This window comes from Eucalyptus grandis, chromosome 6 (genome assembly GCF_016545825.1).
Source record: "Eucalyptus grandis isolate ANBG69807.140 chromosome 6, ASM1654582v1, whole genome shotgun sequence".
Classification (NCBI taxonomy): Eukaryota; Viridiplantae; Streptophyta; class Magnoliopsida; order Myrtales; family Myrtaceae; genus Eucalyptus; species Eucalyptus grandis.
The window spans coordinates 39,129,803-39,154,833 of record NC_052617.1 but is presented as its reverse complement, the minus strand read 5'-3'; the positions used below and the strand labels follow the sequence as shown (position 1 = coordinate 39,154,833).

The following is a 25,031-nucleotide window of genomic DNA, read 5'->3' as shown; positions in this document are numbered from 1 at the left end:
GATGCCCATTTTTCTCAATCACATCTCTTTTCTTCTCCCTCAACTTCTTCCACCACCAGACACCAAGATCATCATTCGATTCACTTCGCTCCCATCCAAAATGATAAAAAAGGGAATTATAATAAAAAGTAATCATTCACAAATGCGTCCATCACACGTCGACCTATTTCGCCCTTCTCAAAAAGCATAAGGCCCATCCCCTCTCCCCTCACCCTATCTCCCTAGCGCTTCCGCTTCTATATACACCAACCGAGCAGGAAAACCTCTCACTCCCTCTCTCACTCCAGTCCCTCCTCCTCAAACCTATCTCCTCCTCCCTCCTCCTCCTCCTCCTCTTCCTCCGCCGCCGCCGTCAACCACCATGTCGGTCAAGGGTGGTGGCTGCGGGAAGCATGAAAGCAAGTGGCGGCGGCGCGGCAAGCGCATCTTCGTTGGCCTCCTCATCTTCAACTTCATCCTCCTCCTAACCTTCCTCCTCGCTTGGGCCATCATCCAGCCCCACAAGCCCCGCTTCGTCCTCCAGGACGTCACCGTCTACACCTTCAACGCCTCCGTCCCCAGCCTCCTCACCATCAACTTCCAGGTCACCATCTACTCCCGCAACCCCAACGACAAGCTCGGCATCTACTACGACCGCCTCGACACCTACGCCACCTACCACAGCCAGCAGATCACCTACCGTTCCCAGATCCAACCGTCCTACCAGGGTCACAAGGAGGTCGACGTGTGGTCGCCCTTAGTCTACGGCACGGACGTCCCCGTCGCCCCCTACAACTCCCTCGCGCTGGCCCAGGACCAGTCCTCCGGCGCCGTGAGCCTCCTGATCAAGATGGACGGGCGGGTCAGGTGGAAGCTCGGCACATTCATCACCGGGCGGTACCACCTCTACGTGAAGTGCCCGGCGTTCATCACGTTCGGGTCGAAGATGAACGGATCACCGTCGGCGAGAACGCCGTCAAGTACCAGCTGGTCCAGAGGTGCAGCGTCGACGTGTGAGAAGGCGACGGCCTACATTAAGCCGCCACCATCACCTAAGCAGATACACGCGCACAAGCACATGCACATGCTCTGTTGTTTTTATCGGACAATTATGGTTCTCCCTCTCTCTCGTCTATTATTTTTATTTCTCTTTTTTCGCAATTTCAGTCCACTTTGGTACGTGATATATGTTGGGTTTTTAGGTATCTGTGGAATTACGTCTTGAACTGTGTATACTTCGATGTTTTACCAGGAAATTATAATAAAAACGGAGGTAATTAAAGAGGACAAAGTTAGGAGAATCTTAAATTCGGTGGCAAGTTGTGTAATTTGTCATTTTATGATCGATGAGATTGCGACTTGCAATAAGAAAAAAAGGGCAATAATTGTGTCAATTCGATCGTCCAGCGGAGGGTGCGGTGTCATTATCTATGGTTTTTTGCATCTGGAAAATGACATTTATTTATTTATTTATTTATTTATTTATTTGTGACGATGACGATGATGATGATGGTCGCTACGCGTCTACTCTTGTTTATCACTTTATTTGAATTCATGTCTAGTCCTCCTTGAATTCTTTCATTGGATCTCTCTTCCTTTCCCTTGGGATGGGCGATTCCGAAAGGTGCGAATAGAAAATGGCCGTAGAGTCAACGTCAAGGGTTCGTGTGTGCGTGACATAATAGCGGTACCCTTTACATTACACATCCATGCCTATCCTCGATATAATAATAGACCCATCCTTCATTTTTTCCAATTGGCCATGCATTTTTTTTTTTTTTTTTTTTGGGGGGGCGGGGGTGTTGGAAAATCTTTCAATATCGACACAAACGACGAGCCTTTATAACATATGGTGAGATTAAACAGAGAAAAGAAAGGTTAATAAGGTAGTTTCCAAAGGATCGGTCCATTTAACTATTCTTGTTTATATTACAATCTATATGAAAACAACCCATGTGTGCATACAATTTATTTTTCCTTTTTTGGGGGCGGTAATCTATACGAATGAAATAGAATAGGGATGACGCACAATTGGAGGATAGGAATAAACTCCTAGACCAAAAGTCTTCCTACAGAGAATTAAATTGGGACAGGATGGAAAGAGTAGCTAGTGGAATGGTACGGTGGGTGATGATGTTGAATTATCGAGAAGGGTGGGTGAGTCATCTGTGTGGTTCATTGGAGACGGCTTGCGGCGGCGAAAATTTAGTACAGGAATCCGACTTGTGTGACCTCAATTCACATCCACTGTCGACAAGGTGGACTATTCTAAGCAAAGGAAAAAAATCAAAAAGATAACATGGGCTCACGTGAAACTTATATGATTTGACGGTTTGTACGAATTGGATTTCCCGTGTTTCATTAACCAGTGTGGGCAATGATTTCTCTCCAGTGGGGGGTGGTCATTTTCATAGTCCCCTGTTCTCACCATCCATCTTCACAGCCTATTAATGATGGCGTGATCGGAAGGGTTTGGGCAATTATTTTCCCATATGCCGAAATGGTCCCCCACGTCTTTCTCTAACTTTCACCCACCCCCTACTCCACATGTTGGCCACATGTGGAGTGTGTGTCCAGTCAATTCATTTTATGGAGTTTCGACTCGGATAGAATTCTTCCATTATTTTATTGAGTATTGAATGGTCGTGTTAGGTTCGCTCTTTAGGACAATGATTTGTCCACGCCACTATTGCGATAACTGAACTGCCCCAAAAAGCCAGAAACCTGAAAAACAAAAAATATGAGAAAGTGAATGTTAGGAGGGCGTGGTTTATTCCTCCAAAGCGATATGAACATGAGCTGGCCCCCACATCCAAGTAAGAAGGCGTCGTGAAATTGCGAATGGGAAGAATGGAGAACACGGGCTTTATATGCTTCTTCACATCTGTTCTTCAGGCCCATAAGCCAATACTAGTTTCTACTAGCAATATGAACTTGTTGCTCACGCATCGGCAGGAACTAATGGCTCGTTTCCATTCAATCTACGTCTAGGAAGACGGGCAGAATACGACCTGCCTGATGGGAGAAATGGGTTAGCTAGACGGCTTATAACTCGGCCAAGAAATTGCATCATTGTCTCATCTAAGCTTTGTTTCCATGACATATTTCTGGTTATCATTCTGAAAGAAAGTCTTTGATCATAGGTACTATCATGGCACACTAGAGATCAATGCGCTCGAATAAATGATTGTGCTCGGCAAAAAGATCTCAATCGATATACATCTTAAGTCAAAAACTTGGGTAGCCTAGACTTCTCCAATTTCATATAGATCCTTTCACTTTATTTATTAAAAATTTGCGACATGTCTTCAAATCCTACACCTACTTAGCGTTCTCCGGTCTGACCAAAAAAACAATCCTTTGGATTGGCCCATCTCCAAATGTGCTTGGTAAGTTTCAAATTAGAGCTTTATTGTGCCTAAAGAAGCATGTTAAGGCATCTGGTTTTCTTTGAAAAATAATAAAAGAAAATGAAAACTGGGTCGGGCCTAGATGCAGCCCGAATTGAACCCAATTATAGATCTTCTCGGTTCTTATTGTTGTTGATATAGGCTAGGTTTAGACTTGGATCTATGGGTGTAGCCCGAAATGTTGAAGCTGAGCTTAATTTGGGGCGGAAGCCTTGGCTGCCCAGCCGATCGCCCGTGGTACGTTACTAGCTGTAGATGAGACAGTAACATACAAACTTAGGAAACTGTTCATTTTCAATCTTACTCGTTATCAATGCGAAAACATTGACAGGTCGGTTCATTTTAGATTGAGAGTTGACCACGACAACGTGGGATCTAATTTTGCTTTGCAAAAAAGAGAAAAAGAAAAAAAAAAGAAAACTAAAGTAGAAGGCATGACCTATGACTGACGGCATAGAGGAATTACGAACTCCCTCTCCCTCCATTATCTGCAATTGAAATGCAGCTTATTTAGCAACATCTTCACTAGCCTAGTCGATAGCCAAAAGGGATTCTGAAAACTCTTTTTTTAGCAACATCTTCACTATGCAGCATAGACGCCGAATCTCTTTCCCCTTCTCATGAGAAATTTCACTTGGCAAAGAGCAAAGAGATTAGTCATACTAACGGGTTCTTTTTGTAGCTTTTGTTTAATTGGTCCGTGTCTACAATATCGAAACTTATTCAATAGGATCTATCTATTTCAATCGCCGTAGATCATAATGGAAACATTATCCTTACATGAAAAGGGATAATTAGGACGAAGTATAAAGATGAATCTCCCTTTTTTTTAAAGAAAAAGTCAATTTAAAGTTGACATAGTTTTAGTTGGTAGATTACTTACTACATAAGCATTGACACGTTACCTAATTACAATGCGACTGTGTAATGCATCATTTGTTTTCCCCGGCAAGGTGCGGATTCATGTCTGGTTTCTGATTGAGCATAATCAACCGCGTCAACGGTCAACGCTGTGCCGCTCCCCTGTCATTTCCTCCCAACTCCTCCAATAAAACCCAGGATACAATATCATCTTCCTCATCCACCCACTTCATTCTCAAACTCCAGTCCCTACAAACTAAAGAAACAGCCAGCCCTCTCCCATCTTTTTCTTCATCAAGGATCCAGTCATGGCGGGGAAACAAGGCCCCGACTGCTGCTGCGGCCTCCTCAAACTCCTCTTTGAAATCATCCTCGCGGTCCTCATCTCCATCGGCATCGCCGCCCTCATCTTCTGGCTCATCTTCCGCCCCGTCAACCTGGTCAAGTTCCATGTAACCGAGGCCGAGCTGACCCGGTTCAATCTCACCACCAACAAATCCGTCCTCAACTACAACCTCAAGCTCAACCTCACTATCCGGAACCCCAACAAGAAAATCGGCGTGTACTACGACCGTCTTGAGGCGAGGGCCTTCTACGATGACCAGAGGCTCAGCGTCGCCGACGTGGCTCCTTTCTATCAGGGCCACAAGAATACAAGCGTGGTTAGTCCGGCGTTCGCAGGCCAGAAAGTGGTGGGGTCGGAGCTCTCCAGTTTCAACAAGGAAAAGGCCGCCGGTGTTTTCGATATCAAGGTGAAGCTGTATTTGAGAGTGAGGTTCAAACTAGGGTCATTGAAGACTTTCAGGTTCAAGCCCAAAGTTAAGTGTGACCTGAATGTTCCGTCGAGCTCCAAGAATGGCGGATCCTCTGCTAATTTTCAGACTACCAAGTGCGACATCGATTGGAATATCTTCTAAGTTATATGTCGGATGTTTGTGATTTTGAGGATTGCGATTATGTTTCTTTTTGGTCTTTCAATTCAGCGTGTACTTTATTGGTTTCGGATGCATGTATACGGGACAAGACATGCCCTATGGATCTTGCTTTTGTGTGTGTGCATATTTCCACTTCGTGGTGCTTCTTATTTGGCTCATTTTCTTGTCTATAGTATGAATAAGAGATTCACAAAATTGCCTCTTCTTTTTTTTCACTTAACACGAGCGGCTTTTTATTTATTTTAATGTTTCAAAGTTCGCATAATTTTTTATTTTAAACCAAACAAAAGAAGACGACGCTGAAATGTTCACGTCTTCAATAATTTAGAGGTGCAATAGTGAATGAAACTTGAAATGTAAGAAACGTTTCAACTATCTATATGAAGAAAGTGACATGTTGGAGAGTGACTCTATCGGTTGGGATTGGTCCGATTAATTTTTCGTCCAAAAGTTTCATTGGCTGAAATGAGCTGAATTGAGTTGGTAAAACATCTCAATAAACTCGAGTAGAGGCCGTAGACCGAGTTCATTACTCGACATATGTCTCTTTCATCTCAAAAATAGTTCGAATCCATTGTCTTGGTCAAGACAGACTTTGTCTAGGTGACGCAAGGTTTCGTGAATACATTCCACGTTTTCACCAATCCTCTCTTCGCAAGTATCTTTCATAGTCATAGTATCCATAGGTTTTATATGGGTTCACAGTGAACAACATTCTATTCATGAGCAAAGCATGCTTTATTCCAATGGCGCCCGCTATGGCGGGAGGAACGGGTTTTTCCATTTTTCGGCCACGTGTTTTTTTTATTTATCTTTTGGTCCCACCAAACAATTTACTAACGGACATTAGCGGTTAGAAAACACGAATGTTAGCTATTCTTATGATTGCTTTGTGTTATAAGCTACATTAAGGGGAGGGGAAACTCCAGTGGGGTTCAAGAAGGGAAATTTATCCAAAAATTTAAAACTTATTGCACTTTTGTTGATTGAGTCTCAAATTTTTCAATTTTATTAATTAAATCTTAAACATTTTTCACATTTTGCCAATTAAGTTCATCTAACTAATTTTAGCTACAAATTGTTAACATGGATATTAGCCATCCACCGTGACATAGCAGGCACTGAAATAAACAATTTTTATAATTTCTTTAAAAATTTTGATTTTTTAAATAATTTTTTTATCTTTCTTTCTTTTCCTTTTCTTTTGACCAATACTTGCAAGGGTCACAGGCATTCATGGCACTACCGATATTCACATTAGAAATTTTTAGTTAAAGTTGGTTGGATGAACTCAATCGATAAAACATGAAAACTTTGTAACTCAATTGACAATATTGAATAGTTTAGAACTAAATTGGCACAAGTGTAATAGATTTAGGATTTTTTGGACAATTTTCCGGAGATGAGAAGTATTGGATTGAAAAAAATGAAAGTGATTTTTTTTCCCAATTAAGGTTCTCGATTAAGGAAAGAAAAAGAAGCTTTTTTTTAAAAAAAATTTTTATGGGCAGTGCGATTGTTACGACGAGGGATCCTAGTTTGGTTCGACGAAGATTTGCGAAGGAATAGATTTGAGGATCGTGAAAATGCTAATGGTGTCAACACAATAGCATTATAAATAATGATTAGCCATGTGAAATTCACTAATTTTGAACCTCGTGTGATATTAAAACTCCATAAAAGCGCGACTTTAGCATTCGTATCAGTTCTAAAACTAGATTCCCAAGAAAAGTCACTATGAAAAATCAAGATTGATTGGGTTCGAAGTTAGAATATTTATATTGAAATGGAAGGATTGCATTGCATCTATTATTTTTCCTTGGCTTACGTCATACAATAGGGACCATGGATATATTCACAATTTAGATGTTAATTTGCCACTTAAATTTTTAGGGATAATTGTCCTAAAAATTTAATACCTATTGTATAATGATCAATTCAGTTTTAAATTTTTAAAATTTTCCAATTTAATTATAAATATTTTGACAATTCTACATTTTTCCTCGAAGTACATGAATAATTTTACAAATTTCAAAAAACGTTCTAAATTTTTCCTTTTCCTTTTCCTTTTTTTCCCCTATTTCTCCCTACTAGCCACCAAAAAGGGCTAAGACACCTTAGCCAACCACTAGGCAAGGCCCAATGAGGGTGTCATCTATGAAGCACAGTCCTTTTCGACACGTGTCGACGTGTCCGATGGACATCAAAAGGGCTAAGACACCTTAGCCAACCACTAGGCAAGGCCCAATGTCATCTATGAAGCACAGTCCTTTTCGACACGTGTCGACGTGTCCGATGCGCATGTCCAAGAGAAAGGAACGATAGAGGGTAGAGGTGAGGTTGAGGGAGCGGAGGCAAGGCCGAGGGAGCAGAGGCAAGGCCGCAACTGCAAGGGAGGGTCAAAGGAAGAGCATAAACTGAGGCGATCCAGAGGGCCACCATTGTGACGTTGCGATGGAGGGCGACGGCGAGGCTGTAGCTGCAAAGAGGAAGGGCCAAAGGTCCTTTGGCGAGCAACTGCAATGAAGTGACCGGGAGAGAGCTGTGCGACGAGGAGGAAGAAGAGGTCGTGGTTAGGGTTTTGGCAAGAAGAGAGGGAGGGTGGTGGGGGACAACGGAAAAACCGAGGCCGGAGAGGGGGTGCCGTGATGATGAAAAGAAACTGGGGCCGGATAGGGGGCAACGTGGGGTGGGGGTGGTTGATGGGGGCGGGGGAGCAGGTGGTGGCGTGGGTTGAGGATGATTGATGGAGGTGGGGAGCAAGTGCTATCATGGGGGATGGGGAGGGGGAGAGAGAGAGCAGGGAAGAAACCGAGGAGGGATTTTGGGGTGGCGTGGGGGATAGGGGGAGAGAGAAATGGGGAGGGAAATGATTTTAGAGAGAAAAAGGTAGGGAAATAATTTTTGGGAGGTTTTTGAGGGAGAATAACTTTTGAGCGATAAAGTTATCTTTGTTATAAAAATAAATAAATGAGTTAAAAAGTGATTTCAAAAAATAAAAATATTGAATGTTAAATAATAATAATTTTGATGATTATAGAAGATTATAGATTTATTTAAATAAAGTTGATTCTATTTTTTTTGTTAATTATTAGTCTCATCTATAACTTTTGTTAAAGTTAAAAACACGTTCCCAAATATGGAAATGTATTAATTATGAATATGTCTTTCAAATTTTCTATGAATAGATTTATTAATATTATTAGTGTAAATTTTTCGTAAGCTCTTTTTATTTATTTATTTTTGAATTTGAATCAAATTAATTAAAAATGAAAATATTATTTAATAATAATGTGTTCCAACGTATCGAAATTCTTTATTTTGATAAATGACATGTCGTATTGTGTCGTGTCGCATATTCGTGTCGCGTGTCCGTGCTACTTAGAATGTTACAACCCTTGCATATGGTCAATAACCCCTGCTGATTATTGCTAAGGCCTTGGTCAATTAGCAAAAGAGGAAAAAAAAGATTAAGAAAATTTAAATGATTGGCAAAACTCTTCTATGTCAGTATCAATAGTACTATGTAGACAACCACTATCACGTCAGCGATTTTTTGCCGGGAGAACTATTTGGGAAAATCGCCAAAAAAATTAACACTAAATCAATTAAATTGAAAATTTTAGAATTGAATTGACTCCTACAAAATAATTTTAAAATTTTTGGATAATTTTTTTAAAAATTTCTAAATTGCAAGAATTAATCTTTCTTCCTTGCAAGAAAGGTTTTCCTTGCTTTCTCCACTAAAGCAGCCATCGGCTCAGCCACAATTGTACACCTAAGCAACCACCTCAGCCAAAATCAACCACTTTAGTAAATAATTACCGTTCTATTTAGTTTGACCCCACTCCTGACTCAAATTAAGACGAAATTATTGTTTCTTCTGCACATTTTCAACCGATACTTCCCTGAGCATTAAATATGGGTTCCTTAAAACTCAGATTTGTTGCTATGTCAAATTACCATATTCACGGGCATGACCAATATCGACCGCTATGTTTATTCCCAATTAATCGATCCCTTAACAGGTGCTAATGTATTTCATTATTTTATTAGCACATTAATGACCGCCTATATTACTTTCATATTATAATTTTATAGCAACCATCTTATTGCAATAATCTCTTTTCTCATTGTCACCATTTCTCGTATTTAATCCATCTTCTTTTTATGTCGTCTTCGACGCTGGGCCATCGACGTGTCTCATCGAAACGTCCATGATTGACCAAACCATGCCATCCGTTGCTTAGACCGTGTACTTCAGAGTGCAGTCAATTTACTAGTCAAGTACACTCGCAATAACTATTTCAGACTCCCACTAAGAAAACAGTCGTATTAACAAGTACGATCAAGACATCTGTAAACTATATTTAATAAGAAATTATTTCGCTTTTCAATAAATGAATTATAAATAATACGTGAAAAACGAGATAATTATTTGAAAAAGTCCTAAATTTATTATATAGACATAAGCTTTTAATTGGGTTAATCTAAATTTTAAATCTTTTAACAATTTATTATAGAAAAATCTCTTATGTGAACATAAATACCGATTGTCTTATATAACACGGTCAATGATATCATAAATAATGTTTGCAAATTTTCCAACTTTTTATGATTTTTTTTTCTCTTTTTTCTTTTGTGTTCTTTCTTTCCTTTCTTATTTTTTCTCTATTTCCCTTGGCTGAGGGCTGTAGTGCACTCATCGCCTCTCTCGTGGGTGATGACCGCCGTCAACCATCGCAGAAACTTAGCTATCGTAGAGAGATAGAGAAAAAAGAAAACAAAAATAAAGAAGTGCAATGAAAAAAAATTTCATAAATTTAAGAAAATATAAAAAAAATCGTCAACGCCAACATTGGTTATACCATGCAAGATGGTCGGTGCCAAGTCATCGACTTCTAATCAAAACTGACTAGAAAAATTACTTTAATAAATTATCGAAAAATTTAAAATTAAATTGAACAAATTAAAAAAATTAGAATTAAATTAGTTATCCTACAATATGTTTTCAACTTCTGGACAATTTTTCCTGTGAAAAACAATGCATTGAGAATTTTCTTTACTGATTACTCAACTTTTGTTTGGATGGCGCTTTTTTAACAAAATCCTTTAAGAAAAACATAAGTCCCACTTGTAAAGTGTGGAGTAACTACTTGTGTTTCTATTATGTTGGAATCGACCAAACAAAAGGCACCATTAGCGTGCGTTCGGATAGACTATGCTATCTAACTTCAAGGGTTGATTACTTACAATATACTTCTTCTTTTTTGGGTCGAAACTTATAATATACTTCATTAGGCTGCAAATTGCAAATCAAATAATAAAAAGAACTTGTGAGTCGCATACTAGAATTACTCGAACCCAATTTGTTTGTTTGGAGTCACAATAGCTCAGTCATATCATTTGATCTCGAGCTGCTTACGAACAAAGATCTAGTATTTGAATTGTCTTGTATACCGACATATGTCGTTATCATTAACCGAATTTTTAGTATTATACCTCAAAGTTCAAGTTCAAACTTAAAGCTCATTTAGCTTGAATTAGCCTTGATAAGATATAGAATAGAGACTTCGATGCTCTGCGATGTTTTTGGACTTCAATCCAATTTCAGATGATATCAAAGCCAAAAACTTGAGAAAACTACAAGTTGTATGTTATAACTGAGTCTCAACATGTTAAGTGAGGTGAGTCATTTTTTTATTAATCATTTAAAAGTTTTTACCAATCTTTTCTTTTTATGGTCAAAAAGTTTTTCCCAATTTAAGGTCAGGTTTAAGGAATCCAAAAGTAAAGCAAAACTTTATTGACTACGCATCTCGAACCCATAGGAGGAAACAAAGTCCTAACGTGCCTTTGGTAGTCGACGGTTGGGATTTATTAAAATGTTTAGAGTAGCACGACATGAAATAAAATAATTCCATATTTTTATATCGTGCTTGAGTTCGTTCATCAAATCGCTAATATTTGGTATGAGATATTTCCTCTAAGCTACACTCCATGCCAATCCGGCTACGTCAGACCATTTAAAATAATACCACTGATGTCGGGGTCAACAAGACTTTTTTAGTCAACAAAAGTCAAATGAACGATCACCATAAACTCGTATTTTATTCTACGCTACCATCCATCCATACATTGCGAATTGTCCAACAAACTTCGGAACGGCGGTTACCTCAGTCTTCCCTCCGGCGAAAGCCGCCGGCGATCGGCGTCGACGCTCAGGCGCGCCGCCGCCTTCTCACCTAAAACAAAACGAAGCATCATCATCTCGCCCCTCATACCGCACCTGCCATTTTTACATGATCAACCGCCCGGGGCTGGCTTTGACCATCCAAAACAACCACAACCGTCGTCGGCACCTCCGCCAGACGATCATCCCGAGCGGGCGAAGGCGAAGGAGTGAAGTACGGCGGCGACGCGCACGGCGTCGAGAACGGCGTCGTCCCCTCCCCCTCCCCCTCCTCCTCCTCCACCTCCAGGACGACCGCCGCCGCTTCGCCCACCGCCGCTTCGCCCGGCGGAGCTCGTCGTCGGCCTCCGCGAGGCACTCCCTCAGGCAAACCCTCTTCTTGTCGTCGATCTTCTCCCAAGAGGACGACCCGCTCTTGCTCTTGGCGTTGCTGCCGCAGTCGGAATCCACGGCGTCCTCCCTCTCTTCCTCCTTGATGGTGAACAGCAGCCTCGGAGGCCCGTACAACCCCTGCCACTTGACCAGCGCGTCCCCGTCGTCGTCGTCGTTGTCCGGGTCGTCGACCACCGTCCGGGCTCCGGCAGCCGCAGCGGGCTCGACCCTCGACTGGTTCTTCCAGCAGAAGAAGTAGAGCAACTCCTTCGACGAAGGCGGGTGGACGGCCCCCGCGGCGGCGGATTCATGGTCGCCTCTCCCGCCGCCGCCGCCGCCGCCCGCGAGGCTCCGCTGCCGGAACTTTCGGCTGCGCAACAGGACCCAGAGGATCTGAGCGGCCAGGGCCACGATGGAGACAGCGAAGACCGCCGTGAGGGCGGCCCCGAGCTTGGTGAGAGAGCTCATGGCTCGCGATACTTCATGGAACTTTCAGAGAGAGAGAGAGAGAGAGAGAGGGATTGTGAAGATGGTCGTAGACCCTGGGTCGTTCTTGCTTGGTTGTTTTATGGGGATGTGGTGGGCAACCGGCGGGTTACCGGAGGAGCAGAGCGAGCGGCGTGGGGGAGACTTGAGAGAGCGAGAGGGGTTGCGGGGTGTAGCAGGTTGCCGGTGGTGGAAAACGGATAAGAGGGGGATATTAAAGAAGGACGAAATGTTGGTTTCTTGGAAATTATGGTTGGGGGAGAAAGCAAGGGGAAAGGAAATAGTAGGCGGACGTGACGTGGACAACGACGGGTGCGCTGACGTGGACGAAGCTTTTATTTGAATTTTTGAATGTGGTTGGCGGATTCATCTGGGGTCGTTCAAAACTATACCGTAGGTCATCATATAATAATACGTCCCGAGCAGATTCGTACCGAGCTCGAGCAATGCGCCCACCTCTAGTTTTGCAACACAATCCCCCCCTAATATATCGGCGAGAAATGACATCTTATTAAGTGATTTAATTTAAATGAGAACTAAATCTCAAATGAACAAACTGAATGCGAAATTATTTATACTTGATGATATGAAGGATCGAACTTGTGCCGTACACCAAATCCATACACACACGAATCATATGACAACCACTCATGGGGTCAAAGACAAATGCCGATGTTTCTTATGTCTGGTTTGCCATGGATTACGCGTGTAGACTGGGGAGCAATATTGCCATGGAAGCTAGCTCCTAAGGATGTGGGCAGTCATCATTACCGCTGGAACAAGCAAGCATTAGGTGAGAAAGAGGCGGTTGAAATCCTAGGTTTCATTCGTAAGCAGGGTCCATGTTAAGCTAATGATGACATTGTAAAATATCGAGATTAAGCTAATCGCGACAGACATTAGCTAAGGTTGCGGGCCACGGAAAGTTGAATTGTCCTAATCGTTTAGGTGGGCTGTCCATATTAGCACGTGAACCGAACCGGCCTGTTGCTCGTGCATTCCCCCGGCTTCCCCCACTACGGTCCATGTACTTTTCAACCGTAAAACCCACGAAAACATGCTCTCGTTGTCTACTAAAGTAGCCAGTGGCTCCCAATTAGCCGAAGGGTCGCACCTCATACATGGCGTCCCACAGCATCTAAAATTAAGAATTCACTCTTACTCGGGAATGTAATTAAGCTTTGCATCAAATCCCCCAAAGGGTTGATTCGATCATAAGCATTAGAGGTGAGCATGCTCCGAGATGGTGATTCCTACCCTAAAATCGGAAACTACCCACTAAGGACAGGTTCCGAAAAATTAGAATCGGAAATTGTCTATTGGCTCCATGGATCCATTTGGGATTGGATTGCCAGTCTAGCTCAGTTCCTAAGTGGGTCTATGGAATCGGTTCTACCAAGCTTCATAGCAAGTCAAAGTAAAGCAAAAGATACGAGCTTTCTTATTCTTAATTGCAAGATCGGTAAAAATATTGGACTTATATTAAAAGTTGAGAGTCGATGTCGTAAGTCAATAGGCGTTAAGCTAACCACCTGGTTCGCCTACGCCACCCTTCCAACATGGAAGGGGAGATGAGGTTCAAATCCCCACCTTCCGGGGGATGAGGGGTAGGGACCCGTAAGTTTCGAGAGTGGGTTGCGACTCCCCCGCACGAGGCGGGCACAAGTCTACAGTGAGTGTAGAGTAGGCATAGAGTAGGACCGACAAAAAAAAAAAAAAAAAAAAAAATAGGCGTTGAGCTTGAGAGTCGAAGCTATAAGTAAGAGATAGGGAGACAATTCAAACAAGGTGATGGTGAAACAAGATGAGTACTCAGTTAATGAGTATTGAGCTTTATTTTAGGGATTTTAGGATTTTCATCTTTTAAAAATCTTTTTTTGGTGGGAAATTTTTATTAACGATTAAATATATATTTATACATCCAGGTGGATAGGTGAGTGAGCGATTCCTCACTTGAAACTAGGAATCAGACCAGTTCCTTGAGAATTGTCGGTTTCAATCCGGTCCTTAGTTGTTTTCGATTTTTTTGCATACCCTTAGTAAGCATGTTGCCCTTCCTTCTTGGATCCCAAGTTCGACTTGCCGCGCTTGCGTATCCTCTTGCAAAGCTTAAGTTGCTTGGATTGTGGAAGCTCTTGGATGGGCCTGTGGTGTTGGGACAGTGGGCCGATCAACCAGAGCCAAGCCCACACCCGGAATAATTGGGTGACTCTTCAGCTTTTCCCCTCTCTTGTTCTAACAGAAACTGATTTTTGTCTGTATAATTCAGCCAAGGACGCAAAAGAACGAGAAGAAACAGTGAAACAGACACATGCAGAACTCAAAACGTCTCGCTACCGTTCCTCTTCTTTCTTTGGTTGGTAAAAGCGAAAACAAGAAGTTAGTTATAGTTCACGACATTCCTTTACTTGGCAACCAACTGTAGACCGCCATTCCTTAAGGCAATCCCTTCACATATGTATGTATGTTTGTACGTATCCCAAGATTGTTTAAGGGCATAAACATACATGGAGTTGAAAGCATTGGGTACAAAAGAAGAAGATAGATGAAGTGTTTGCGCACATATTGGGAATTGTTTTCAACTGGAAATAAGAGAACCGAATTCAACTTATATCTGACTATAGGCTAAGTCATTTGAAAGCAAGTTTTCTTTTCAGAATTTCCATTCGAGATGATGAGGTAGGCAACTATTCTTTGACAACATCCCACCGTACACAGCCTTATAAAATTTCTTTGCACTTATTGAATTTTCTATTTTCAATAACCAAATACATTTTTGAAAAACCTAAAACGAATATAGATGGAAAATAATACCTAAAGTATCAAAACTTGGCACATAAGGATAGTTAAATGTCAAAAGTTACGAAAGGTACACATAAATATCACTTTCTTTAAAAAATGGAACATTGAGTGGTAAGTCTAACGACCTTAATCGAAAATCTTATGTGAAATTTTTTTTTTATTAATATAACTCGCCTTCATGGCTCACCAGAGAGCCGAGTTAGCAAAGAAGAGGCAAAACAATACCATTTTACCTATTATTTGAATTTTAATATAAATATTTATTAAAATAAATTTAAGAAAAGGGAGAGGAGTTGTAGGCAAGGGTTGTGCAAGCCCTCATTGCCGCTGTCGCTCGGCAACGGTGGGGGAGGGTCGGCCGGGTTCGTCGAGCCCTAGCCAAGGGCTAGCGCCCTTTGCAACTCCCCCCCCCTTTAATTTTATTATTATTTAATTTAATTTAATTAATATTTATATTAAAATTTAAATCCAAGGCAAAACGATGTCGTTTTTTTGCTTATATAACCATGCCAACATGCAAAATTACATCGTTTTGCACTTGTTTCGCTAGAAAAACATCACATCAGTATTTTGACCAAATTTTCTCGCATTTGGCATTTAATTGATCGATTTTACTTCGATTTTGACACTTAAATGCACATTTATGAACTTTTGGTACTCAAGTATTCCCCCCGTCTCTAGTCTTGGCACTCTAGGTGTTCTTCCCCCGAATATAGAAGATTGTTTACCTAGTAAGCTTGTTTTTGTTCCAAATTACTCCATGAACTTGATCACCTTGATCCGATAACCTCTAGAATGATGCTTATTTTTTGAAGTTCTCTCTAGGGTTGAGTATTGGTTCCTAGTTCCAAATTTTGGAACCAACTATTACCGGGTTCTTTGTCTTAGTGTTGAACCGGACCGAGATAACCCTAATTCTTTCTTTTTACTTTGACATCTTAAATTTTTTTATTGTTTATTTCATTTTACAAGAATGTTGCTTTTGGTAGATGGGATTTCTATTGTTGCTTTAACTTTCATTTTGCTTGACTAAATGATGACTTGCACACTTTTCAATTGCTCTATATTTCCTTTTATTTTAGTACCAATATTTTACTTCTCAACATTTTGTTGCTCTACTTTTTCTATAACTGTTATTTATCTTAGTTATAAATTGAGATATTTTACTTATCATCGTTTGGTAAACTAACAGAGAAAGCTTGTCCTTTCAAAGAATAAAAACTCAAAAAAGAAAAGAAAAAAATGGCCAATTCCCAAGTAGACACTGCAACCGGATCAAACCAGGCTGATGGATTCGATTTTATAGGATAAGTTTCTAATTCTAAAAGCTGAAAATCGGTCCTTACAGTGTAGGTGTCAACTTCCAAATCTAAAACCTACCCATCCTTCAATTACCGCTATTCTCTTCGGATTTGACTTTATTTCAAATCATCCCAAGAGATCTTCGCATAAAGGAAGCACCAGTATGCAAAATAAGATAGAACTAGAAGGATCAATCTTGTTCATACAAATTCGATTTGAACCTCGACTCAACTTGTCGATTGATCAATCTTTCGATTGATCTGGATGATAGACTGGCTTGTTTTCTTCCTACTCCAAATTGCTATTCTCCACTCAAATTTCTCTCCTTAAAGTATTTATGCTGCTCTTTTACTCCCCTCTCCCACGACACTCTCTCTTTCAAACCTTAGGGCGGTTGTTCTTCTCTTAAATTGAAATTGAAAGCAATTTTGGAGAACGACCAAACGTTCATCAAAAGCAGCATCGAGTTCCAACGATCTTATCCCACGTACTTTACTATCTCTGCTCGTCCTCGATCGCGTATGCGCGTTCTTTTTTGACCAGCTCTTTCTAAGATGCCTTCGCTCATTCCCATGCACCATGTACGAGTCAAACAAACGGCACTTGACGTACTCTCTCCTCCTCTCCTCGGATCCCTCAATCATCACTCAAATGATCTGTCCCAATAAAAGCTATGCCCTCTGGGAACGTTCCTTCACACCAAAGAGGGACGTGCTTTTGTCTCTTGAAAGCACGAAAAGGAAAGGAAAAAAGAATGAATGACCACAAGATTAGGACACTTAAGTTATGTGATCTTTTGGATTCGCAACCATATAAACATGAAGGATAGAATCAGATCCCGCAATTCCCTTACTTTCATGCACTGTCAAGGTCTCTAGTGACGTTGTAGAAAGAAAGGTTGTGGTAGCGCTCCTTTTCTTAAAGACTGCAAACTGCAAAGGTCAAGTTGTGGAAACTTTGTCTCTGTCTTTTATTTTGTCTTATTCCTAGATGCCAATATCCGTCTGCTTTTTTTTTTTCTTCTTGGCAAGAAAAAGGCTTCAATTTTATCCTGTTTCTCTAGTGTCCGTTGATCCAGTAACGTTGGGGAGTACGAGGAGGTGTTATGGGTCAGTTGATATTGCTTTCATAGGCAGACATTAAAACACAAGCTTTATCAAATCAACACTGATGTCAAACAAGAGAGCATCAAACATTTTGTAATGTCAGCTGCTCATGTGATGTTTGACGGGATTATATTATCATTATCTAACATATTGAAATAAATGAGAGTGTCATGATATTGCACAATGCAAAGAATTTAATTGAATCACTTTAGCTCAAACTTCTATGCACGATAATAAGGGCTTTTCTACAAATTAGGTGTGTGCCTGCACGGGCTTTTCTATAAACTGTAAAAGGATAACTATGTGTACTACATAGTACTTAGAGAAGCCGATGTGTATAGTAATTATGCACAGAATTTTAAATACTACTTGTTAAATGAGGATTTGCAAATAGATTGACGAAAAGGAAGAGAGTGAAAGGGGGATTAATGTGACTGTCAATGTTAAAAGGAGAACAGCTCTAACATTACCAGCTAAGCAAAATGGTCAACAAGTGGTGTAAAGCTATAATGTTGCTCCGTTTACATATCCCTCGTTGTATAATTCATTCCACTTTTTATGATGTTAGATGGCTTGGAATACGGAGGAATAGGTATACCAATTAAGAATGAATAGATATTAGCATCGTGTTTCCATCAAAGCTGGAACCGTTTCCATTTATGCGATGAAAAGTCAATTTATACCCTCTAAAAAGATGAAATATAAGCAACCATAGATGCAGTGGTCATGATGAGCCTAATCCACGATCACCAAGAAACCCTAATTCGCTAGAGAAAGCCTTAATTTCGAGATCATTATTTCTCACTAGCCAACTAACATTGAACGCCTACGACCATAAATGACGCTAGCCATCGCTATAGGGCGACGTCCGGTTAGGATAGTGTCGGTGCAATAAAGTTCTGTCTTCCTCCCCTAGCTCGACTCCCCGCCTCTCTGTCGCACAACAGCATGTGGTTCTCTCTCTCCCTCTGGCTAGTCGACATTTGAGGTTGCAGGCTCATTTTGGATGTCAAGGTCCGGATCAGTTTCTACTGTACCAGAGCCAGAAGAAAGCGAGAGAGGGGCAAAGATCGGTATACGACCACGAGGCCACGACAGGAGCTCCAGCAAGGGTGACAAACTGCTGGACAAGATTGTTACTTTTAGGGCTGTGATTAACTGTGCTGGATTATTCTGATCTCATCCTAAGCAACCGAACGTGCCTAATCATTCTCCTTTTTTCCTTTCACTTTCCATGGACATTATCCGCGCTATTTGCAGCTTAAAGAAGATGAGACTCGATATAATTTTAAATCCGAAGAACCAAAGTGCATTCGACGCGTATTTAGAGATGTGCCGGTGCAATAACCAGTTCCAAAAGACATCTAGATAAAGCTTAAAGCTTTCATGGTGGTCATAAAAGCTTCCCAAAAGGGATAAGATCGTGGCTGGTAAAGACGGAAAAGATGGTGAAGTGGCTGAACTCAGGGTTCCAACATCTTCCAACAAAGTTCACATTCTCGCCAAAATAAAAAGGCATTAGGTTGCAAAGAGCATGATAATCATTATGAACATTTATCGTGAAATCTTGGTCCGTTAGAAAATCCCTCTTATTTTTTTAGGATTAAGAGAAGAAATTCAACTCTTGCTTGGATTTTTTATTTTTTTTACTCTCATAATCTGATTTTTACTTACAAAATATACAAATATTGACGTGTGAAACTATATAAATTTCGTTCCACGATACTTTAAAAGTTTTTTCTATTTCAAATTTAGAAGATAAGTAATAGGTAGAAATTAAATTACGATACAATTTTTGAATTGTCATATTGGCTCTATAGACTCTTTCTCGGTGAGTAATTATTATTTATCATCATAAGGTATTGTTAGATGGGCACCCTTCCCTTCTCTAATGCTGAGTTACCACTTTGCTTAAATATATCAAGCAACTACAGCTTATACCGACCTCAACCTGGTAAACTAAAATCTATTTCAATACAATTTCATTTTTTACATAGCAGTGAACAAAAGTCAAGTTTGTTTATCTTTTCTTTTTCTTTTTTTTAACATAAAGGCTTAAATGTTATCTCAAGGACATAACCCATGTGACCCCTTTTCCAATCGTTTGCGTGCAGAATTTGTTCCTTAAGCTTCACTAACAAACTTTTAATTTTCTATGCCCGGAGTAGAAAAAGGTGAGCCCACTAATTGTACCTAAAGATTCATCTGTCGATGCTCAACCCAGCGGATTCAACACCAACCACATCAAAGAGCTTAAAAGCGAGTCACTTTTATCTTAAAAGGAACACCAACTTTCTGCAATAAATAGGGTTTTTATATGCTGTTTCCTTTTTATCATGTCATATCTTCATCTCGTTTCCTCCTTTTGAGGATAACTACAACTTCGCCAGATTCCATGATTCTCTCAGATCTTATTCTAACCCCTCTGCTCATCTTTAAACTCTCACGGTGATTGCAACAAAGTTGTGTAAGCACATGCTGTTTAGCGACTCAAACAAGCTCTTGAGAAAGAGCTTGTTAGAATCATTTTTATGCTTTTGAGTAAGTGCTTGATAAAGCGAAATATTATAATGTTCAGTAATCTGATCAATTACCCTCCACTTATTAAGCATAGTAAATTTTAAAAAATCTACTTTCTTTTAATCCATTGATTTTTCATGACATGAAGACTGTCAATACATTGAGAGCTGTAAAAGCTCCTTCATTTGATTGTTTAACTTGTGCCGAGATATAGTATATACCAAACACTTATCGTCAATGGTACAACTTTTTGGAATGAAAACTTCTAGGGGCTTTTTGAATCGTCAACACCGCACCTTTCTTTTAACACGAGAAATGAGGGTATATGCATGCAGTTTGTCGAAGGACTTCCGATCCAAAGCGATGGATGAAGGGTCATCCTAATACGGACACAGAGCATATCAAAGCAGGGATGGGGATCAAATTCTTAGTCCCTGCCGAGCCACTGCCCCTTACCGAGCAAGGCAAAGGCAGTGCCTCACGGTACACTGCCCGGCACCAGATAGGAAACAGTCTTGTGAAAAGAATCTCTGATTATTTTCCTATATAAATGTACATCACATAAAAAGCTTCCAAACAAGAGTATAGAAACGAACTCAGAAGGTCAAGTTACATATCTAGGGAAAAGAGAGAGAGAGAGAGAGAGACCTTTCCAAGAAGTTGGGTCCTCAAGTGGAGAAGGTTGAATATCCGTGTAGTTAACCACCCAACCAATAGATAAGTTTCATGAATCACGTAAGTGTACATAAGGATGTGAAGAAGAAAAAAAAAATTCTCACCTTTCACATCAATTACACTTTGAATTCTTCATTCCTGGAATCACTAGTTCAATATCTTGAGCATCGGCATTGGATACAAATTTGCACCTAGAACCCGCCACCATGGCAAAACAAGTTGCTTTTAGATGTGAAACTCCATGATACTCGACCTTTAAGAAACGTGTAACTGATGTTTGTTTACAATTTGTTCTCCATTATTACGCCAAGAATAATGTCATGCTTTTGGGTAAAGGTGCGTGTGCTGGGTAATTCTTTCGCCTTTTCATTGACAAGGCTGTCGTGTCAAAATTGGAGCGACTTTTTCTGCATCCAGCCTTTGGAGTCTGTTCTCTCTCTCTCTCTCTCTCTCTCTCTCTCTCTCTCACACACACACACACACACACACACACACACACACACAACTTTCATCGTCCGCTAGTCCATTCAACAATACGTGGATGTGGGACTTGAGTCATGTGACTTCGAGGATAAAGAGCAGTTTCTAGATGAAAATTTTGTGAGTACATATAAATGGTTCGATTGCCGTATTGAAACCTAGCCTTCTCTATAGACAATACTTATAGAATCTTGATGGTACATTTGGAATTTTTTTTTCAGATCACTAATAAGGTTATATAACTTAGGAGGTGTCCTATCAAAGCTACATTATAATCTTGTAATTAAAAACCTGTCAACTTAAATTATCACTCGATCGTAGTAAATGGTTAGTTCACTTTTTATGGATACGATTTGCCCCGATATGAGATAACTATGTGGAAATATTAGGCCATGTTTCACATATCATTGTCTCGAGATATAACAAAGCATCCACACCAGAACTTGCTCGGGCATCTTGAATATTGCTTCAATCGATATTGCTTGATTAAAAAGAATATTTGCCTTCAATCAAAGATGGCCACATTAAAGAGCAAAGAGGCATCGAATGAGAAGCCCTTTTTGAGTAGATAATGCCATATTTTGCTTTTCTAATGCTACTTTAAGGAAAGGGTGCTACAAAAGCAAAAGATGTGAAGACTTTGATGCAGTTCTTCTTGGTGAAACTTATAAAGGGGTTGGATCATGCATAAAGAACACAACGGATTGAAATATTAATTGAATTTCCTTCTAATGAATATAAAAGAAGGCTCTCCAATTTGTGAATTAGTGTTATATCCATGAAGGCTTTGCTTTATTCTTAGCTGGGTGTTAGAGTTGTATATCATGTTGTAGTACTGTCGTACTGTAGCCCTCTAATTTCATTCAAACATCTCCACCTCAAGCACTAAAGAGTTGCTTTTGCTTAAACAATCTCACGACTTTATATATCTCTTTAGAGGCAAGCAAAGAAGCTGGAGCTTTTTGACTGAAGACTGCAATTTCTTACTGACTAAGCCGACGAAAAGATACGAGGGCATCTGTTTTTTGTCTACAGGAGCTGCCTCTGTATGACGGAATATAGGACCAAATACTCCAGTTCTTTTTAAAAATTCATCCTATCACGTCCCTCAAATGCGGATGTAATGGGTGTTTTTATAATCTCCCTCTACTTAAACTTTTAAAAAAAAAATTCATTAGAATTTCACGTATTATAGGAGCCTGATTTTTCATCCTTAATGCTTCAATTAGCCAATCAATTTGTTTGTGGATTTTCAGTACTTTTCATATCTAGCACAAAAAGACGATTCCTTTATAGAGAGAACGAAATAGACAATAAAATTCTTTTAGTAACTTCCGAAATGGGTTCTTTTGACCCCAAGAGTTCTACCTAAGATTTGTTATAACAAATAGTTTTTAATTTTAGACGTGTATTGTGCGCACACCTTTTCTATGGATACAATAAAGTGCATGCCACGTCCCCTTAATATGGATTGCAATGAATGTTTCGTCTCATAATGTCCCTCTACCTAAAAATTTGAAATTTTACACAACAGACTTTTTAACTTGGTATTGTAGGCTAATTTCGCATCCTTAAAGCCCCATTAACGAACCCTCTCGCGCATTGATTTTCATTTAAAGATATTTTCATTATTTAAAATAGACTGTGAAACCTTAAATTTTTTTCTTTCTTTGTGAAATTTTCAACATGGAGTCTTTTTATCCCGAGAATTCTGTAATTAGATCTGATCATTTTTAACGTTATACTATATACATACATACATACATATATATATATATATATAGACTTTTATTTTCAACAAGGTTTTCAATTTTTGTGTGCTTATGCCTTTGCCTGGTTGAATAACGATAGGTATACTAATCTCTTGTGCCCACTCGTAGGATAAATAACTGAGTTTTGATTGGATGGATAAAGAAAATGATATCCTCCGATATCAAGTAAACTACTCCAGCTCGAGAAGCTCGAGCCATAAGCAGGACGAAGTGAAATGTATTATCTTTTTAAAACAGATCGATAATCAGTGCGTGGGACGCTTAAGAGGCATATTATATAGTTGTTGGCGCTTTGCCTTTTATATTTAAAGAAAAGAAATACTCCATGCTCTCCACAAAGTTAGAAACTAAAAATCATAGATAGGTTTAATCATTTTTAATTTAGAGATAATCATTCACTTTACTAAAGCATTAGCCTTGCCAAAGGATTCGTCTTAGTTGCGGCCCTGACGCAGCAACCCCTGATAGATCTCTTTGTTCTTCTCCAAAAACCAAGCATGACTTATTATTACCCAAACAAAGAAGTCTCTCTCTCTCTCTCCCTCTCTCTCTCTCTGGGCTCAGCCGCCGGCGTTAGTCATCACCACCTCCACCTCCTTGTTGCCACCATACAATCCTCCCTCTATGCTCGACCACCAAGCGAATCTCTAGCAAATGGAATAAGATATTGCATGCACTTGGTATATTTGGGAAGACATGGAGAATAGAGTCAATCACAATAAGAAAACTACACATGCACTTTAATTTTTTATAGGATCCTTGTGGATCTCGGATTCAAAAAATATGATTGGCTTGATCTAGTAAAAATGCGATGATGCTTGCTTGTGAGAATATAATCACTTAATACAAATATTAAAGTAGTCCAAACAGACAGTGAGCTGCTACTACCACGCCTAGCTAGTGACAAAAATTCTTGGGAAGAAGTCATTAAAGTGTGCTCCAATTAACTAATCTCTCGCTTAGCCCTAATCACGCTATTATAGCTGCCTTTCATGTGGGCAGACATAGGAATGTACAAAAGCGAAGGAAAATGATTGAGGAATGAGAGGGAGATCCCTCGCTGGTCGTGTTCAATCATCGGGTATCATGCATTAGATGGTATCTGAGATGACCATTCCAAAACCTTGAGTTAAGGAGTCTCTCCTTTTCATGCAAAAGTTGCAAGATCATGAATGCTAGCCCGGGGTCCATTTGATGGAGCTGATTTTCAAGATAATACGATAAATTTTATTGAACACTTAAACGTGACCCATATAGTTATAGGTGTGATCAACTAGATGTGATAAACCACTTACTACATCTCTTACACATTTTTTTGTGATCATGCTTACCTGTACAACACACATACCATATAACCATATGGATTATACTCACTTCTGCAAAAAATCTCTTTTAAACTAGCTATTTCTTCAACTGTATCAAAATAATAATAATAATAATAATAATAATAATAATAATAATAATAATAATACAGCAAAACTAGACTAGTCAAAATAGATTATGAACCCATTTATTAAATCATATGAGATGGCATAAGTTCTTATATGGGTTAATTATATTCACTAAATAAGTCATAAATATATTTACAACTTATTTAGATTCAACCCATTTTTATTACTCTATTTTCATTCTCTTTCGCCCTCATTTAATCTCGCACTCACTCACTCTACACTTTCATCTCAATTTTAGTATGATTTTTCTAGATTTGATTAAATATGGAAGTGTATTAGTAAAGTGGATCGGATCGAGTATGTGTTGAGTATAGTCACGTTGAGTATAGATTACTAATTTTTCATTGTATCCAAACGAGTTAATTATGTCTATTTGGGTCGGATTGTTTTCGACCCGAATCTCTTTTTTTCTTTTTTTTTTTCAAGACCATGACTCTCTCGTTTGATAGGTATAAGCAAAACATGTTCCGGTGCAACTAATCTTGTTTGTTGAGTTCCGGTCAATCCAACTTAAAGAGATTTATATGCCAGGACACATACGTAAATCTTGTAGGATCTTGTGTACTCTCGCGTTAGATTTGGATATGCAGTCTCCCATGTCCAGTCTCCATCCATGATCCTGTACTGCTCCAAATGATGGCACCAGGTATTCAGGTTCATGCTTCGACGCGGTTGGAAAAATCGATC

General features: G+C 39.8%; 2 protein-coding genes across 2 annotated transcripts; both read left to right on the top strand.

Annotated features, from left to right (window-relative positions):
* The first annotated feature begins 201 nt into the window (after positions 1 to 201).
* Positions 202 to 1,104, top strand: LOC120294523 (NDR1/HIN1-like protein 1). Its single transcript, XM_039314655.1, is given in 2 exon segments — positions 202 to 932; positions 935 to 1,104. Coding segments are annotated over 2 exon segments (633 nt in total). The 5' UTR covers positions 202 to 361; the 3' UTR covers positions 997 to 1,104.
* A 3,454-nt stretch (positions 1,105 to 4,558) lies between these two features.
* Positions 4,559 to 5,167, top strand: LOC120294464 (NDR1/HIN1-like protein 10). Its single transcript, XM_039314553.1, has one exon. The coding sequence runs from the start codon at positions 4,559 to 4,561 to the stop codon at positions 5,165 to 5,167; it is 609 nt and encodes a 202-aa protein (XP_039170487.1).
* Positions 5,168 to 25,031: the final 19,864 nt, after the last annotated feature.